The sequence below is a fragment of the Marmota marmota genome, unplaced genomic scaffold, assembly GCF_001458135.2.
Source record: "Marmota marmota marmota unplaced genomic scaffold, marMar, whole genome shotgun sequence".
Taxonomy (NCBI): Eukaryota; Metazoa; Chordata; class Mammalia; order Rodentia; family Sciuridae; genus Marmota; species Marmota marmota.
In genome coordinates, this window is record NW_026000051.1 from 14,272,967 (window position 1) to 14,292,325 (window position 19,359).

Below are 19,359 nucleotides of genomic sequence, written 5' to 3' on the forward strand. Positions count from 1 at the left end.
CAAGGCAGCCCACTGGATATCACACCACTCTCAGAAGAGGAAGAAAATGAGGAGGACAGGGGGTGGGAGAGGAGGGGGAGGGGAGGAGGAGAGGGGGAGGGGAGGAGATGGGGGAGGGAGGGAGGGGAGGAGGAGAGACAGCCAGAAAAAGAATAGAGGGGGTGGAGAAGGAGAAGGAAAGCTGGAGGGAGGAGAAGAAAGGGTGTGGGTNGGGGGAAGGGGAGGGAGAAATAGCACCTTTCACTACCTGGGACAAGGGAGAGTAAAGTGGGCGGTTCCAACTACAATCAGCTGAAATTTGTGCTATCAAAAATGATGCTAACAAATAAAACAAGAAAAAAAAGAAAAAAAAAAGGGATGCTATTTACCTTAGTGATTTTGAGAATGAAGAAAAACATCTCAGGGCTTCCTACAGTTGTTGCTGACTTTTCTTTTATTTCCTCTCCAGTTGTTTTAATGCGTATGCACATTTGCAGGGTCCTGCTTGTTTTGATAAATGTCTTCATAGTTCCCCAGGAACAGCTGCTGCCCTTTCCCACTAGGGCATTCTGGAAGGAGGTCCTGCAGCCCTGAGCCTCAATCCTGCACACTCAGTCTGGCCCAGGCTAGGCTCAGAAAAAAGGCAAAGCCCTCAGGGCGGCATCCTCCACCCCTTTACTAGAGTCCCACAAAGCAGAAACTCCCATGTGACCAGTCCTGCAAATTCCTCTTTCTCTCCTACCTTGATGAGGTGGGCAGGGCACGCCTTTCAAGGTTTTGCCTCCTACTGCCTGGGTGTCTTTGACTCACCTATCCTGTCTCTCTGAGTCACACCTCCCAGGACAGGTGAGAATGAAACAATACAATGTGCTTATCAGGGGCTCAACAAATGTCTGTGCCTTCCCTGCTCCTCTCCCCTCTCCTTGCTCTTGGGAATCACAGACAGAACTGGAAAGAACCCCAGAGAACATGCAGTCCAGCATCATTCTTTTCCCAAAGAGGGAGAACAGCTTGTCCACAGTCATACAGCACCTGAGTCTGAGACAGGACTTGGCCTCAGTTCAATGGTCCTCCCTCACAACCAAAGAACTCAACAAATACCTACGGAGTGATTTGCTTCAGAGGTTAAAAACTCCTTACTGTTGATGGAGGGCCCAGGAACTGTCAATTAAGCATTCAGAGAAGTCAGTGCTAGTGTCAGTCAACTTGTGGATGGTCAGATGGTGTGAGAAGGCACTGTGGAAAACATTTTTGCATTTTCCATTGACATTGTTTCCCTGGGTTCTGAGAATTAACTTATTTTTATAGAGTCTAGAGAGTCCGGGATAAAAAGGCCCTCTTACAGTGCAATATGACAATGAGCGATATTTACGGAGCCCTTGCCTCTGAACGATTGCAACAGACTTGGCCCAACAGACGCTGGAGACAGTGGGTGCAAAACAATGTGGATTTTGCAACCACCCTTTGTGTCCTCTGTGGGAGCAGGGGCGTGGGAAAGGCTGGTGTTCCCTTGCACCGCCTCTTTCTCTCCTTTCCCTCAGGTGCACAGGACAGGCATGATCGCCTTGCAGAGGGCCTCGTTCTGCAGAGCCCACCAACATGACAACCCTTTCTCCTTTTGGATCCCATTAAACAAGCTTGAAATGCTGGGCAAATCTGGAACCATTCTTCTCGTGTCTGGGCCCTGGAATCCTGGTTGGGAACACGGAAGTTTGAACCTATTGGATGTCTTAGATCATCCCTGAGGCTTCCTCCAGTTTTGACTTTAAGAACTTCACTCAGAATTCTGTGCAGAGAAGCACCAGCCATGGTGGTCAGAAAGCAGTTGTGAATGTTCTTTATTCATATGTTATCTTTGCACAGTGTCTAACAGTCTGCAAGAGCATTTTCATCCACGGTGCAACAATTAACCCTTACAACCACCCTGTGAAGTATGCATTATTATCTGCTTGCTTCAAAATAGAAAGCTGAGCCTCAGAAAAGAGAAGCAACTCGTCCAAGGGCACAATCTGGGGAGTGGTAATATAAAGATTCAAATCCAAGTGTATTCCCAAAGGTTATATTCAGTCCAGGAACCACCATTCCCCGGCTACCTCCAAATGTGGTTCCTTAATAGATGCCAGATCAACAGCATGGATGGAGGTATGCCCTGCAGGTGAAAGGCTCCTGAGCCACTGGAGGCATCTCAGGGGCAGGTAAGCTGAAGCTATGAGGTTTTCACCTACCACATATACGCACAGTGAACTGGGGTGAAGCAAACGTCAACCCCTTCCATCCCTCTCAACTTAACAAGGTCACACCTCTTGCCTGTGCCACCAAGGAAGCAGAATATTCTAGTACTTTAGAGCTGAGAAAGCTAAGCCGCCTACCCTCTCTGTGTTCACATGGGGAGGCTGAGACCCAGAAAAGGAAATGGCTGTTTCCAGATCACCTGGCTTCTACTGTCAATTCTGCAGCTACAAGCCAGGTGAGGGAGCATCTCTATCCTCCCCGCTTCCCGCGCTCACCCCAGGAACTCAGAGCCTTGTGGGTCTCTTGAGCTTAAAGACAGAGCTGGCCAGAGGTCAGAGGATGGAGAAGGGAGCAACCCAGAGACTTTTCACAGCAACACAATGGCTACTCGGCTTCAGAATCTCAGTGTCTCCACTTGGCTACAAATGGCCTAGGGCGAGTAGGCCCAGGAAACCTTACCTCTGCTCCGAAGGGCTGTAGGTCTCCCCTCTCTGGCAGCTGCTCAGGGTGACGGGGTCAAAGTTGTCGAAGGAGCGGAGGGCCACCCCCGAGATGGCGACCAGGGGCGAACTGAAGCTCACACGTACAGCCTGGCTGTGGTAGAAGGGCTGGCTGAGGTCATGGACCACAGGGATAATCAGGGGATTGTTCCTGCAGCTCAGGACATGGAGGCCTGTCAGGGAGACAGAGGGGCCGAGGGGCCAGGCTCATTACTCAAGGCCAGTCACGCCCTCCCCAAGGGGCCCTTCCCGAAGCCCCCAGACCCTTTCATGTCACTGCACAAAAGCACCATTGGGCAGCCAGAGGGGATTTTGAGTTTGATTGAAAGTTTCTTTGTCCGCCTTTTTTTCTTGGTTCCAAATCTTTCCAATCCCCCTGCCTCCCTGCCCCCTAAGCCTTCCCTTCACCTAGTGCCCACAGCCCCTCTTCCTCCTGCGAATGGCCACCCATCAGCCAAGCATCCCTGGTCCTTGACTCCCTCCCACAATGCCTTAGGGCTTGAGGTCTGAGCTGCTAGTTTTCCGCTGCTGGTTGGTCTGAAAGGTGATGGAAATAATTCATAGTAACCGGCCTTCCTGGAGTAAACCGTTCCCTGCCATCCGTAACCTGTGGACCTGGGAGCAGCCCTGTGAGTTAAGGACTTCTACACCACCCGATCTGCAAAGCAGACCCACATGCTTGGGCAGGAGGGGCTTTCTAGACACAGCACAGCTGTGACCCGAAGCCCAGGTAGAATACAAACTTGCCCTGCTCAGAAGTCCTCAAGACTTTTTAGCACAAGGCCGAAGGGACCCCAGGACCCCAGGACCCCAGGTTTCAGGAAGGAAGTGGGAAGAGGGGCAGGGGGAAAGAGGTACCTAGAGAGAGAGGGAGTGGGGTGGGGTTGGTGGCTGGTGGACCTGGATTCAAGTGCTGGTCTAGACACCCCCTGATCATGGGACTCCAGCAAACTCCTTAAAATCCACCTCCACATCTGCGAAGGGGTTTAACCCTGGCTGTGTCCTGGCAGCCTGTGGTGGTCCAGCAGGTGCCCTTTGTTCTGCTTTCCTAGCTCTGGGAAGCCTCTGCTGGGGATGCTGGGATACCAGGGACAGGAGAACACAGTGGGAAGGGACAGAGAAGACAGAAGGCTCAGGCTCCAGTAGGAGGATCCAAGGAGCTTCTGTGGAACCAAACCTCTTCCCACTCTGCCGAGAAACCTCTCCTCAGAGCTCTCTGCCATGCCAGGACAACTATAAAAATATTTGCTTCTCACTTAGGGAAATTTCCCAGAAATCCAGATACGTCCATAGGGGTTTTCTTTCTCTTCCTTATTTCCTTCTCTTTCCCTGGCCTTTAAAACTAAATAAATAAACAAAGACAAAACAAAACAAAACAAAATCTTCCCTGCTTCCTTGGCTTCTTTCTGACCCTGAAATGACCCCTGGTCCACTGGCTTCTTGCAGGTTTTTGAAATAAGCTCTCTGGAATGGTGTGGGCACAGCTTTGAGTCCAGGTTCCAGTGCTGGCCCAGGACTCTAAATGCTTGGAGGCCTACCCAGAGCTCTCCAGGGTAGACTGGATATGAGGGAGTGCAACAGGGATTGCTTCCTGCTAACAGGGAGTTCTTAGCACCAGCTCGAGTGCAGGGCCTGCTCACGGCAGTGTCATGCAATATCTTGCTCTGTCTGTAAGGTTTCTTTGTTCTTATTGTATATGAAGAAAGTGGGGTCTCTAAGAGAAGTGCTACAAGGTAGAGAAAACTGCTTCCTCTTTCCTGGTCAGTGAGTGGTGGAACAGGGTTCAAACCTTGCTGCCAGATCTGGAGTTGGGCCATTTCCCCAGACCATGGCCCAAGCAGAGGGGAGGTGCAAGTGACCACTCACTTGAACCTTTACCCAGGACAGCTTCTCAGCTGGTAGGACCCTTTTCCTCAACTGCCTCCCAACTCCTGAATCTGATAGGAAACTTTCTTATTCCTATTCCCACGGGGATCTTCTCCGGAGGTTGTGCTGGGCATATGTCACCACAGGGAGGTCTCACAGACAATGATTAGGGGGTGAGCAGCAATGGGCTGGGATTCTGAAACCTGGTGACTCAGCCCTGACTTGATGTGTGACCTGCAATCCCTTGGTGCCTCTCTATGGATCTCAGGTGCTGACATGGGTGATGGGGAACTTGCCAGAGTCTTTTGAGGATCACATGTGATGCCTAAGGTTTCCAACAAAGAGAAGCCACTGAAGGGAGGGCTTTGCCATTGACCCTTGTCCCCTTAGCAGATACATCCAGGTTTCTCTGGACATACAACTACATCTTGATGGGGGCTATGGGCACACCCAATGGTGAAGAAGCAAGAAAGTGAAAAGTGGAAGGCAGAGGTCACTCCAAGCTGTGGTCCTCACAACCATCCTGGACAGGTAGGAAGCAGGTACCAGGGGCAACCAAGCCCTGGGGAACAGGCTTGCCTAGATCGTGGCTCTGATCTTTGGTATCAAGCAGCTGCACGCTGATGGTCTCTTGTTTTTGGTCCCCATAATATGTCCCATCGGTCACCAGGTGGACAATGACAGCCGCAGCAACCATTGGCTGAGAGTAATATGCCTGAAATGGAGAAGACACAAGAAGGTCACTCGTGTGCTCAGGCATAGGGGAGGGAAGCAGCCACACTGGGGTGGGTTTGAGGAGAATCTCCATCCATGTCTGCAACTGGACTCTTCATTGGAGCCTCAGATGGAAAGCAGAAGGCAAACAACAAGACAGTGAGGAGCACTGGCTCTGAGGTCAGCTTTAGTCTTGGCTCTGCTCCTTCTAAGCTGTGTGACATTGAGTGGATAGCTGGGCCACTCTGGGCTCAGATTCCCTCATTCCTAGTTAATGGATTAAAAAAAACCACAGCTACATCACAGAGTCACTGAGATGCTACCAAGACCACAGGAATAGTGTCTAGAACAGGACCTGGTACACAACCAAAACACACAAAACCATACCGTACTTATTACAATCCATCACTCATTCATGTCAGCCTCCATACTGGGCCACAAGGAGATCAAGTTAAATAAGACATGGCCCTTGCAATTCTGGGATCCATGATGTTTAAAGTAGGTCAGTGACACATAAATCAACATCAATACAATCCACCAATCCACAGTCAGGAAGATTGCTACAGAGTATCCTATAGTGAATGTCATCCAACAAGTGACCAGACTCATGCAGAAGAAAGAAAATAGTCACTGATTTCTGTGGAGATCAGTAAAGTCTTCATGGTAGAAAAGTTGATTTTAAAATAAAAATAAAAGGTTTAGGCAGATAAAAGGTATCCAAATGCCTCTCCAGTGTAAAAGCTGAGTGGGGGTGTTCTATGAGCATTAAGGGATTCCACTTCAGGAAGCACCCCAGTACCAAGTGTTTTTTGTTTCCTGTCCTATTAATTAATAGCCTCCTGGGTGGATGAACTGTGTCCAGGAAGGCTCATCATGAGGCTCAGTGCTTCCTGGGTGCCAGTGATGGAGATGTCAGGGCTCTCGAGACTCAGGCTTACCTGCAACCAGAAAGTGGTCTGAGCCAGCTGAGAGTATGGATAGCTGATGGTGCAAGGGTACCAGGCATGCTGGGAGATTCCCTCACTGAGATCTATCACTTTGGTTCGACACACCTGGAAAAAGATAAAGAAGAAGAATAATGTTTTGAGGGTCTTGAAAGTTCAGTTTGATTCAATTTAACAACCCTTTCCTATCCATCAATTTTGTTCTTGATTCTCTAAGAGAAAGCAGGGATATATAGACAAGCATCTGCCCCAGGAGCTTACATTCTAATAATGAGGTCATTCTCAGGGCTGTGAAACTATGGTGGTATGCTGGGAGCCATTAGCCAAGTAGGTATGACAATTTCCTTGCCAGCGTACCCCATGTCGCTGACATTTTGCAGTGACATTGAATGTAGTTGACCTTGCTCAAGGACCAGGGCGGATTAGGGTGTTCCCGGTTTAACATAATCCGGGTTTAGGGCGTTCCCAGTTTAGGTTCCAGGTTTAAGGTTTAAGATTATTCCTGCTGGGAATAGGGCGTATCCTGCTGCCTGAGTTCCCCTTGAGTTCTCACGGGATTCAGAGTATATTTTGGAGATAGAAGCCCAGTGGAAGTGAATTTGGGCAGAGAACATGGATTTGGGCAGAGAACGTGGATTTCCCCAGAACGTGTTTGTAGACGGCTGGTGTGAGTTCGGGAATAAAGAGTTGCTGTTTGAATCTACAAGCTGTGTGGTGGCTCGTGATTGTGTGCCCAGCCAAACTGTGGCATTAGAAATCCTCACAGGGACAAATCTTGGAGGAGTTGACTTCAAGTTGAGCTGGGAAAAGCATTGCAGACAGAAGGAACAGAAGCAAAGGCTCAGAGGAAAGTAAAAACCCAGAGTGCTTAGGTTGTAATAGGGTCTATTACTATAGCCTGGGGAGTGTGGCAGACTGCACTGGGAGAGATTTGATCTCAGAGTCTCAAATGCCAAGAAGGTTATCTTAGAACAAATCTGTGAATTATGCTCAGAGCCATAATAACAAAGCAAAGACTATAAGAATGAGCCCAGGTTTCATCAAAGAAAATCAATTCAATCTCTCTCTCTCTCTCTCTCTCTCTCTCTCTCTCTCTCACACACACACACACACACACACACACACACACACACACACACATTCTTAATAATAGATAACACCGAAAGGATGTTAAAAGAAAAGGGGAACATTTATACATAAACAGAATTGCTTAAACTTAGGAGTTTCCTGCATATCATAATATTTCATTTAAGAAAAAAACTTCACTGCTCTGCTTTATAAATATCAAAAAGTATTAAAACTTGCTAACTCTCAAAGTTTCCCTCACCCTGAGTCTAGGATTCAGTTGGTCCTAGGAAGACAATATTAGTTCTCCAAATATCACTGGAAACTTCTTAAGAAGCTTAAAGGTGCCAAGAATTAATATCATTTATTCACACATTCAAATGTTTTTAAATGAAAAAGTTTATTATCATTTCATTTATAAAAATCACATAAAGCAAAACTATATATTCCCAGGGATTCATATGAATTGAATGTAGCATAGAAAAATCTACATCAAATTCAGGGTGGTTATCAAGGGCGGGGAAAGGTGCTGCAAGTTGGGAACAAATGGGATTTAACTTATCTGTATTGTTATTTCTCTTGCAGAGACAGGCCAAGAGGAAATATGAAAATATCCCTATGGGTGTCAGAAGTTCATACACTTGGCATATATAATGCATTTACCTAGTAAGTATAGGCATTTTGATTTACATTGTTCCATGTAATTTTATGAATTAAAAGAACTCCAAAATGTTGTCATAAGGCCACGAAAAACGTGAGCATAAAATCATGAGCATCAACTCCCCTACCAATGTGTTTGTATCCACTGGGCGCCAATGAACTAGACTAGATCTGAATCTTGTCACCCTGTCTTGTTCTTGGCACCACCAAAGGCTCCTTTCAACATTCTGAATATCCCATCTATAAATCTGTTAAAACTCAAAGGCTCCTCCATCCATCACTAGTTCATATGATGCTGGCTACCAGGAGCTCTCAGAAAACATCAAGTCACAGTCCTTTTTACATCAGCGAGATGCTACTGGATGCCGCACTAACACAGACGGCTGCATTGTGACCTACCAGTGCTTTCCTTCTTCAAAAACCATTCTGAAGTAAGTCAGTATTTATAGTAAAGTTGCAAAGAAAATACAATAGCTCCTCCTACTCTTCACCCAGCTTCTCTTCATGATGACATCTTCATCCATTCATTCTCAAAACCTCAAGCAGAAGTTAAGATAGGTGGCTTAATCAACTTTGGAGAATCACACAATGTCACCCAGAAAGTTCTGTAGTGGAGAGAGCTGGCTTTGAATTCAGGAGACCTGGTTCTGGTCTGTGCTTGCTCAAAATATGAGGTATAATTATAGAAAGCTACTTGCATCTTTGGACCCCAGTTAAGCTTGCACAGTTGGATGCTGCAGTAGTCATAGATTGGCAAAGTGTCTTCAGTGGATCCCTAGGGCTCATGGAGATGGCATCCCGAGAGATCGGCTTGGTTCCCACTCTACTGTTACAACCAGACCATCTCCTCTCCTCCATTTGATATATAGAGCTGACTCAAAAAATTTTAAAACTTAGAACTGTTGAAGTTTCTCTCAGCCTGGCTGTAGGATTCAGTGGGTCCTTGGAAGACAATGGTAGTTTCCTGAATATCACTGGTAACTTCTTATGGAGCCCAAAGGTTCCAAGAGTCAACTATTCCACGGTTTGGGAATCAGGCATGGATTCAGTTGTTCAAATATCTAGAAGCTTAATTCCAAGGAAGCTAAGGACAAAACACAGCCACTTTAATAGACTGGAAGACATTTTCAAGTTTATTTATTTTTCTCAAAAACAACCAAGACTGGGCTTAGGCAGAACTGCCAGTGGATTGTGTTACACTTTACAACAGTGCAAGAGTTTGCATAAACTATCTATGGCATTTGAAATCCAGGCCAGCAATTCGACATGTATCATTTTGGAATGCTTTTCCCTTGTGTTCTTAGCTGCCTGTCTCCCAGCAGAGTGTGGCAGAGCCCATCTCTGAGCGCCAGGCTGGGGTCTTATCTCTGCATCTAAAGCATTCACTGTCAGAGAATTTGCCAACATGAACAAAGCCTTCTTATTGCTTAAATACGATTTCCTCTTATCTCGTCAGCACTAGACAGGGCTTTAGAGGAATATGCCTCTGTTATTTTTTTTTTCTTCTGTTTTTCTATTTAGTTGTGTGTTTGTTTCAGGCTGGCTACAATCCTGACCAGGGACAGTTAAAGCAGATCAGAGAGGAACAAACAAATCCAGCCGAACCTTTGCCCAAAGCCCTAGTTGATCTTAAAATTAGCTCTATTTCTGGGGAGGTGGAGGGAGGCTGGGGGCAAAGGGAGAGGTGAGCAACCATAAGCCTCCTGCTTTTATTGATATTGCATGAATATTCTCATCAACAGCCATTTATTGACAGCCTGTAGATATGCCCAGCTCTGGAGTGCTCAGGAAAGAGAGAACCTTGCTGAAGTCACAAGGTTGGCTACTGTGGAAGGTGTGACCCCAAGGGGATCCAGACTATGGGGATGCTCTGTTTTTATTGACCCACTTTTTTGCACCTTCCACAAAAGCAAATCCAACTCCACCAAGCATTGCTGACCAAGAAAGATTTCTGTGGGGGAACAAATAGGAGAGTCACATCGCACATCATTGTAGATTTTACGCCCTCCCAACCATCACCCCAAGTTCCTCAACTATCCACTCGTCCTCTCCTCTCCCTGTTTCTCCAGTGATGCTGACTCTAGGCCTTCATGTCTCCCAATCTCCTGCCAATCCCAATCTGCACATCTCCTGGATCTCCTACAGAGCCATCCTGTTCTCCCTCCTGTTCTCCAAACTTGCACCCCAAATCCTAAAGACGCTGAGGTTCTTCCCAGCCATGCAGCTTCAGGGATGTTGGTGCATGAAATGTGGTAACCTCCGTTCACCTCTATCACACTCACATGAACAAGCATTCCTTTCAATCACGGGCAGGATTTTCATTTCCTGTGGAAGATGAGGAAGGGATTCTTCAGAGCTGAAATGTTCTATATTTCCTGCTGCCATGTTCATTGCTGCATTACTCCTAATAACTAAGATGTGATGATAAACCACCTGTCCATCAACAGATGCATGGATTAAGAAAATGGTGTATGTTTGAAACAGAATGTTACTCATCCTCATAGGGTACAGTGGCACACACCTGTAATCTCAGTGACTCTGGAGGCTGAGGCAAGAGGATCACAGGTTCAAGGCCAGCCTCAGCAAGTTAATGAGAACTTGTTTCAAAATTTTTTTAAAAAAGGGGGTTGCAGATGTGGCTCCACACTAAAGCACTCCTGGATTTCAATCCCCATACGAAAGGGGAAAAATAAAGCTAATCATCCTTAAAAAGAGAAGGAAATTCTGCTGCTGACAACAAGAAGAAGGGACTTTAGGGATATTACAGTCACAAAAGGACAAATACTGCATGATTCCATCTATATGTGGTACCTAAAACAGTCCAACCCATAGACTCAAAGATGGAATTAGTGGCTACCAGGGTCTGGCAGCGGGGATACATGGGGAGATGCTCATCAAAGGACATAAAAGTTTAGTTAAACAAGACAAGTTAGTTCTAGAGATCTGCTGTTTGCATTTTACCTGTAGTTACCAATAAAACATTGTTTACTTAAACATTTGTTAAGAGGGTCGATCTCCTGTGGTGCTCTTACCAAGAGAAAACACAATTTTGAAAACCAGAAAGTATTATTTTGAATGACTCAAATATTGTTATTTGGTGAACGAACAAAGGAATGAATACATTAATAAAGAAACAATCAAGTGAAGGCAAAAATGTAACGGAGCTAGGCAAAGAGCAACTGAGGTTGGTTGGGCTGACAAACACCCTCACAGGTCCCTTCAGGGCTGGAGGAGAGATCACACAGTATCTTCTTGGTTACTTCATGGACAGATAACTCACTGCCATTCACAAACAGCTTGATTTACCTCTGCACAGTCCTTTGCAATCGTCATAGGGAGAGACGCCTGCCTGCACTTTCTTGTACTCTGTCCTCTACGTAACAATGTGTAAACGTTCTTGTTTTATAGTTTCATAGTTAGAGGGGACTTGGATAGTTTATCCACTGAAACCATTTCCTTTTCAGAGGTCAAAAGAGGAGAGGTATCTTGCAGAATGTCACTCACTAGTAAGCGCAAAGTTGTTACAGAAATGCAAAATTTTCTCTCAAAATGAGCACATTTTTCTCATTTATGCCCTGCACCTTTTCTTTTCTTTTTTTTTTTTTTAACCAAGGATTGAACCCAGGGGTGCTTAACCACTGAGCCACCTTTGTAGGCCTTTTTATTTTTTTCATTTTGAGACAGGGTCTTACAAAGCTACATAGCGCCTCACTAAGTTGCTGAGGCTGGCCTTGAACTTGCAATCCTCCTGCCTCAACCTCCTGAGCTGCTGGGATTACAGGTGTGCACCACCCTGCCCTGCTGTCCTACATCTCTTGACTCTGCCTTTGCTGTGCAGAACCCAGTAAGATTTGTCCTTCTTCCCCCCCAAAAATCTTGGCAGCCGTAACAGAAATCAGTGTTGGGGCTCACATCTTTGCCTTTGCACCTGTAGAAACCAAGGGGCATTTCACGTTCTCTTCCTCTTTAGCAGAATGTCTCAGACTCTCCAGCATCTTAAGTAATGTCTGAGTTTACTTCAAATAAACCCAGTGGGATACAGGAGACCTGGGTTAGTACCAGCTGTGTTACTTATGAGATGGGCATTTCTCTGGCCCACAGTTTCCTCATTTGTAAAATTCAGTGGTTGTGCTGAATGAACTCTAAAGGCCCCAGAAGCTTAAGAATGCACAGTACTAATAACTTGGGTTGCATAGTCACAAAAATTAAATCTTCATAGTTACTCTATAAGGTTGAAGTCTTTGCCCCCTATTTGTGATGAGAAGAATGAGGCCCAGAGGTTTTGAATGACCCTTTTAAGATCACAGGTCCACTCATTTATTAGAGCCAGGAAGTAGACTGTGATCCCCTGGCTCCTCATTCTGGGCTGGTCACAAACTGCTGCTTGGGCTTTGCTGAAGCCTTGGGTTCCTCTGGTGGACAAGAGGGGACCACTTGCCACTTTCCAGTGGCAGTCACCTACATTCGCTGCCTGCTGTAAGCTGAGAAACTAATCCTATTGCCCTGCTGTTCATCAATCCCTCATGGCCACCTTGTCCACAGGATGGAAAGTTCCTTAGACACAGCTGACAGAAGCTGTTGAAGGCTGGGTTCAGCCACTTCCACCAACTTCCTTACCAGTCCCTTTCCTTCCCACCCACCAGGAAGACATCCCACGAGCCTCGGGTGCTTCCTTCTCCCTGGACAGCTCACTCTCCCACACCACGGACCCCCATCCCGGATGCTGTGCCCAGACACACACCAATGTCCTGCACTGTCCGTCCCGTGAAATACTACACACACTTCAAAGGCAGTCTCAAATGTCACCCCTCCTCTGCTCACAGAATTAATTGCTCTCCCTACGTGACCATATAGTTCTATATATATGCCTCAGTCACGGCACTTGTCAAGTTAGATTATGGTTGTTTAGAGTCCGGTCTATCCCTTTAAAGTCTCACAATTTCCAAGGTCAGGACCATGTTTTATTTATTCTCAAATAAATCCAAGCAGCCTTCCCAGCACAGAGGAAATCATAGGTGGCCAGTGGATATTGCAACAGCAGCAATGGCAACATATACGGAGTGGCTGCTTCATCCTGGACACGATTTTACAGAATCTGCATGTGCTAAATCATGCAATCCTCACAACAAGCCTGTGAGGTAGGTACGGTTATGATAACCACTTTATAAATAAAGAAATCGAGGCCCTGTCACTTTGCCGAAGGTCATACAATTAGTTGGTGGTAGAACCAGGATTCGAAGCCAGGTACAAACTCAGCCCACTCTGAACCATGTACATTAATTTTTTTTTTCTTTTTTTAGATACTAGGAATTGAACCCAGAGCATTCTAGCAAAGAGCTTCAACCCCAGTCCTTTGTATTTCTTATTATGAGACAGGATCTCACTAAGTTGTTCAAGCTGGCCTTGAACTTGTGATCCTCCTGTCAGACTCCTGAGCTGCTGGGATTAGAGGTGTGTGCCACTGTGCCTGGCTGAAGAAAAATGCATAAAGAACCTGCCCCCCAGGACTGCTGTCAGGATCCATCAAGTGAATAGATATATTTGTGCCAGGTGGATCTTAAATCCCAGCCACAGAGGGGATAGTCTCAGAATTTCTCCTTGTTGCCTTCTCCTAAAACAGAAGCTGCTTCAACAGACCAAAGCAGGTCTTTATAGGGCTGCCGTGGGGTGGAGCTAGAGGATGGGGGGGGGCCTCAGATTGCCACGCAGGGGGGCCGGTCTCCTGAAACTGCCTCAATTGTTCACCGCTCTGAACCCCTCACCCTTCTCACTCCTAGAAAGACAGAGGAAGACAAATTCACCTCCAAAGGGTTCTGCCAGGTTTTGATTTCTAGCCTCTTCCAAGTGAATGCCATCGAAGAGAACATTGACTCAAACGAAGGGTAATACAACCACACAAACAAAACCACTCTACCAGGCGAACATCCTGTGGACCTCTGCGACTCACGGGTCTTAACGTCTCTGACACTCTGAAACAGAGGGATGATTTCCCAGCCACCTTCTCTGGCAAAGACAACCCCAGAGTGACATAGAATTTTACTGCAGTCATTCCAGCAACATGTTTTCTGGTTTGTTTTCTTTCCTTCATCATTTTGTACTTGCAGTTTCACACTGACAAAAGAGTTGTGGAAGTTCTTTGCCCAGGGCTTTGGTTGTCTGAGCTGGGAATGTCCTCAGAAATCCTGATCCCAAACATCACACACTCAACAGATGGGAAAATAGAGTCCCGTTCATTAGAGGTGACAGACTGGCCTGGAAACACGCAGTTATCTCTATGGCCTTTGCCATGGGCCAGAATGGCTGGCGGTGAGTCGGGGTATACAGTCTACAGAAGCAGAGGGCTCTGTGGCTCCAGGGCCTGGGGACTTTCATCCGGTCCATGCACTACCCCACCCGCCTCCAAATCCCCCTCCTTTGCAGAAGACTGCTTTCAATTAGAGGAGTTAACGATGTCTTGCTTTCAAAGGGTTTTTTAAATCCAGTTTATCTTCCACCCACACACGATGTACACAAACGCGGGGAGACGGAGGGACAACGGGGGAGTGGGGGTTCTGGTATTTTCCCACCCAGGGACACGCCATGAGGTTTCTACTGAATTTTGATTTTACAGATTTCCATGCCTTTTTGTCAATCAGGGGAAGGAGGAGGTGCTCCTCAAGCCTCTAGCTCATCCTCTACGGTGTCATCTCTCCATCCAGAGGAACCTGCAAGGGACCTCAGAGAACAAGCAAGGGGAAGGAGTGGAGAGGAAGGCGTGTGGGGAGGCAGACTGACAGGAATGCTCCATGTGACTGCACGAGTCACACACACACACACACACACACACACACACACAGCCCGGCAGTGTTTCCCAATATTTCTCTTTAGGCCACATCTCAACCTCAGGCTTGCAGTTCCAATGCCAAGTTATTTCCTCAAGAATTGAAACGCTACAAGAGAGGCAGAGTCATTCCTTGATATAAACCACCAAGAGCTCGGGGCCCTGAAGACTGTAGGAAGGAAACCCTACCAGGAGGCAGGCAGCCCATCGGGCCATGGCTATAAAGGGCTCGGGAAACAGGGACACGGTGGACTAGGTAAAATAAAACTGCCTCCATAAACCTGTCTAGCTCCCTCCTCTGTGCTCCCCCGGGGGACCACCAAGCACCGAGTCTTAAAGCTGGTTGACCAGTACGGGGTGCTGACTGAGTGTGACATCTTCTCTCCTCCATGAGCGCTCCTATGAGAATAAATATTTTTATCTCCATTTGCAGTCAGTTCGCCAAAGCCTAGGAGTCATACCCAAGGTCATGTGGCTCAATGTCCACTCTCTTCCGTCCCTATGACTTGCCTTCCCACCCAGACTTGGTCCAACCCTTTGTGTCCCCACCGCATTGTGGCTTCTTGTCTGGCCTTCTGTCTCTCTCTGTGTGAGCTTCAAGAACTGTGGCCAGGCCTGATTTATCTCCCCTTTTCATCAGGGTCCAATGCAGGTCACCAGGCGGGGCTCACCAAGTGCTGCCCAGTGTTGGACTCGTGTGGCTTTTTCAAGGCAATGTGCAGAGTCTATGGGGGATGCGGGGGATTTAGGAGCCCAGATCCCCACAGGCTTGGGCCAGGCTGTAGAGACAATGACAATAAGCAGTTGGTTCAGGGAAGGCACCAGGAGGCCCAGGATTTATTCCTAAGCATCAAAGGCATTGCAGCCAGACAGTGGTCCACTATCCTAGGCCAACGTGGGCTTGATGTGCAATAACTATGATGCTGATGATAAAAATTGTATTCACAATGATTCCTCTAATGAGTCTCAGTACTGCAGAGTGGGTTTACGTCTGTTATGTCTTTTAATCCTAAAACTGCCCTGCGAGAAAGCTGTCAGCAGGACCCCTTTTTCCCAGATAGGAAACTGAGGCTAATGGCTGGTAGGATGTGCCGTGCCCTGGGGCCTGAGGCAAAGCATCGCATCAACACTGCCACTCTCCTGTCCCTGCCCAGGACAGTTCATCAATAATCACACCCACATCCCTTCCCCGTTAGTGCTGGCTTCTACTCCATCTCAGAACATGCCAAGGGGACCCACTCACAAGTGGTCATAACTGGCCTAGGAAACCAATGCTATTTGCAATTGAACTTTCCCATTAGCTTATCAAGGGCAAGACTGAGGGCTTGCTTGTTATATCTTCAGTATGAACTCAGAGGAAGGCTCAAAGTAGGCACAGAACAGATATCAGTTGGATCCAAGAACAAACTAACAACAACAGTAGTCTACATATTTTATCTCAACGAATGCAAACAACGAACAAATGCAACCCAAATGTTCCAACCCCAGATTCAGGGCTCCCTCCACTGCCTTCAGAGTATGGTAGACCTTTCCTACTGGGGTCTTCTCCTTTCCTGTGTCCATTCCAACTTGTCTCCTCTGTTCTTTATTCCAAATTGACTTAGTAAACATATGCACTTTAAAGGCAATCAAGGGTTAATTTGATAGAAAACACAACATGTGCGCGCGCGAACACATACACATACACACACACACACACACACACACACACCCCTTGAATCCCCTCCTCCAACCTCCTTTTTACACACTTAATAACAATGGTGGAAAAAGAGGAGGGAGGGGGAGCCAGGCTTTCTGTCACCGACCATTAGAAACAATTATCACTTTCCCCAGGCCTCCAGAGCAGCTTTCCCCTGTGATGCTTGTCTTAAAGAGATAGAGGGGCGGGGGAGGGGTGGATTGCCTTTCTTTCAATTTGAGGATTTATTATTTGGCATGCACAGACAATCAAGCAAAGAAGCATTTCCTGTGTAGTAGGGTGGGTGTGCAGAGCAGAGAGATACCTTCTTCCTCCCTCCTGGAGCTTTGGAAATAGCAGCAGATCTCAGGGTCTCCACCCAGGAGACACTTGCAGATCCAAGACCTTGGCATTGGATATCCTCCAGCCCTGGGGCTCAGATCTGGGCTGATTAGCACTCATTGTCCCCAGGGATCTGTCCATACCACAGTACACATTTCACACTCCCTAGAGGTCTAATACCCTCCAGGCCTGCACTTTCTGGCAAATATGAAATCCTATGATTTGTGGGATGTAAACCCTGGCTGACTCAAATGGCCTTCAATGGGAGGAGAGTATAGACCTGGTTGAAGACATCCCCGTTCTACAGCATGCTCACTAACACTTCTACAGGTCGTGACTACATTTCTTAGAGGAGAAACAGTCCCCGTAGAGTCAGTTCCCAGGAACTGCACATTCAATGACTTAATTTCATGGATAGAGGTTTGGGATTCCTGATGGACTGAAACTGGGTATCTCAACCTTCTTCTAAGGGCAAAGCTTATGTTGGAATCCAAGAAAGTATCCATGAGGGTGGCAAAGGCAAAGCGTTTTCTGTGCCCTCACTTATGGACCAGTATCTCTGTTCCAAGTACAGATTCCCCACAGTCCTGGAAACCAGGATCGCCAGTCTGCTCCGCATTTGACTTGCAGATACAGATGCTGGGGCTCCGAAGGGATAAATAGCTTGCCAAGACTACCCCTTGCCTGGAGTGGGTGGTGAAGTCTGGGTCGGAGCTTCTTCTACAGAACTCCAAGACCACTTCCTCTATTCAGTCTGGTTTGCAGATGAAGAACCCGAGGCCCACGTGACGTAAAGGATGATCCTAATGAGGATGACGATAACGACAACCATGAGGACAAACCTCCAGGTGCTTTCACCTCCATCCTTTGGATGTGAGGCTCACATGATATTTTCAGATGGAGAAAGCTAACAACCACAAGGGCAGCGACAGTGATAATGAATATAACACTGGTCCCCAATTTCTAGTACATGAGATGTCTCTACCAGCTGGGGTTGGCATTATCTCCCCATTTTACAGACAGGAGACCCAGGCATTGGGCTGAGCCCATTCCGAGACACTGGTGTTCAGGAGGCACTGGGCAGGGGCTCCGCTCTTCCAGCTAGTAAATCCTCTAACCAGGGAGAGTGATTAGTGTCGGATGTGGCGGTGGCCTTTTGTGCTGCTGACAGCTGCTGCCATGAAAGGCCTGTCCGGGCTCATTTCACAGAGGCCCTCTGCAGGCCTGCTCCCAGCTCCCTAATTATGCCATTCACTAGTCACCGGGGCCGCCTCTGAACTCCTGACCCAGCAGTGAAAGACTTGGGATCTCATTACTAATCTCTTAAGCCACCTAGTCCTCCAAAATACACCCATTTAAGTTGGAGGCCAAGGCTTTGGGCTGGGAGGCAGGGAGAGGGAAAGCCCAGCTTTCACGGCATGGCCATCTTCCCTCTCTGCTGCCTGTGGCCCAAGCCACAGGGCAGCTAGTGCAGCTGTGCGGCCAGGCACAGGACAAGCCTGGCCCAGGGTCGGTGGCTGGGCTGGAGATGAAGAGGCCCTGGCACAGGACAGGGTCGGGCATCTGGGCCCACCTGTTTGTCATTTCAGGGGTGCGGGCGGGGATGAGGCCTGTATTTGTTTTAATTATTATTATTGTTGTTGAAAAGGGAAGGAAAAAAAATGAGGAGAAACTGCTAACATCTGGGGCTGCCGTGCAGCTTACGTAATCTGCAGCAGAGGAGGAACACGGGATCCCTAGCCAGATGGTCAGTGGGTGACTTCACGGCTCATGTGAGGCCTTCAAGAGTACCAGGCTGACGGGCTGGGAGAGAGGGATGTGGGACCTTCCTTATGTCCTTAAGGGAAAGAGGCCAGGGATCAGGGGCTTCCAGAGAGTCAAGTTTTGCTATTGGAAGGATCTGGTGGTGGCAGTAGTCGTTTGTCCAGCGGAAGACCAAACCTTTCTCTTCTATTTTTCCCTTAGTCACTCACTCATTTAACAGACCTTTACTTAACACTGGCTAACTGCTTGCTACCCCTGGTCTAAATGGGAAAAATGGGTCCTCAAGAAAGAAAAAAAGAATTAACGATAAAAATTTTTTTTGTCCTAAATGTTTCCCAAGCCCACGGAGCAGGAAAGTGAAAAACTGAGCCAACACACACTCAGAAAAATGTGTTGGGTTCTGGATTCGAGCTTCGTGCAAATTGAGGGAAGAACATGGATGAGCAAGGGCTGCAGCAATCTGGACCTGAAGTTTTGGTCCAAAATGCAAGATCTTCACATTGAGTGGGCTCTGGAGATTAGAAACTGAAAATAAAAAGGCCAAAGAAGGGGAAAACCTGGGCCACAGCTGAGCTCTGACAAAGCCAGTTTCCCAGATGAAGTCATTCACAGAGGCTGAAGTTTGAGATGCCGAATCTTGCTGCAAATGCAGTCTTTAGCACATGATTTGGAAAAAAAAATACATTGCTAACTTTCTGCATTTTAAAATATTTCTCCTCTCTCTTCCATTTATTCTGAGAGCAATGATTGACATGGAATTCTAGATCAGGATATAAGAGCAGTGAAATCTGGATT

At 47.2% G+C, this 19,359-nt stretch overlaps 1 protein-coding gene across 1 annotated transcript in view; it reads right to left on the reverse strand.

The window, feature by feature from the left end:
- Positions 1-19,359, reverse strand: part of Pappa (pappalysin 1) — a 237,008-nt gene that overhangs the window by 62,709 nt on the left and 154,940 nt on the right. The window contains exons 11-13 of the mRNA XM_048813215.1: positions 6,230-6,343; positions 5,157-5,292; positions 2,671-2,884 (exon numbers count right to left, since the gene is read on the reverse strand). Coding sequence (XP_048669172.1) covers positions 2,671-2,884; positions 5,157-5,292; positions 6,230-6,343 — 464 coding nt within the window. The remainder of the gene's footprint in view (positions 1-2,670; positions 2,885-5,156; positions 5,293-6,229; positions 6,344-19,359) is intronic.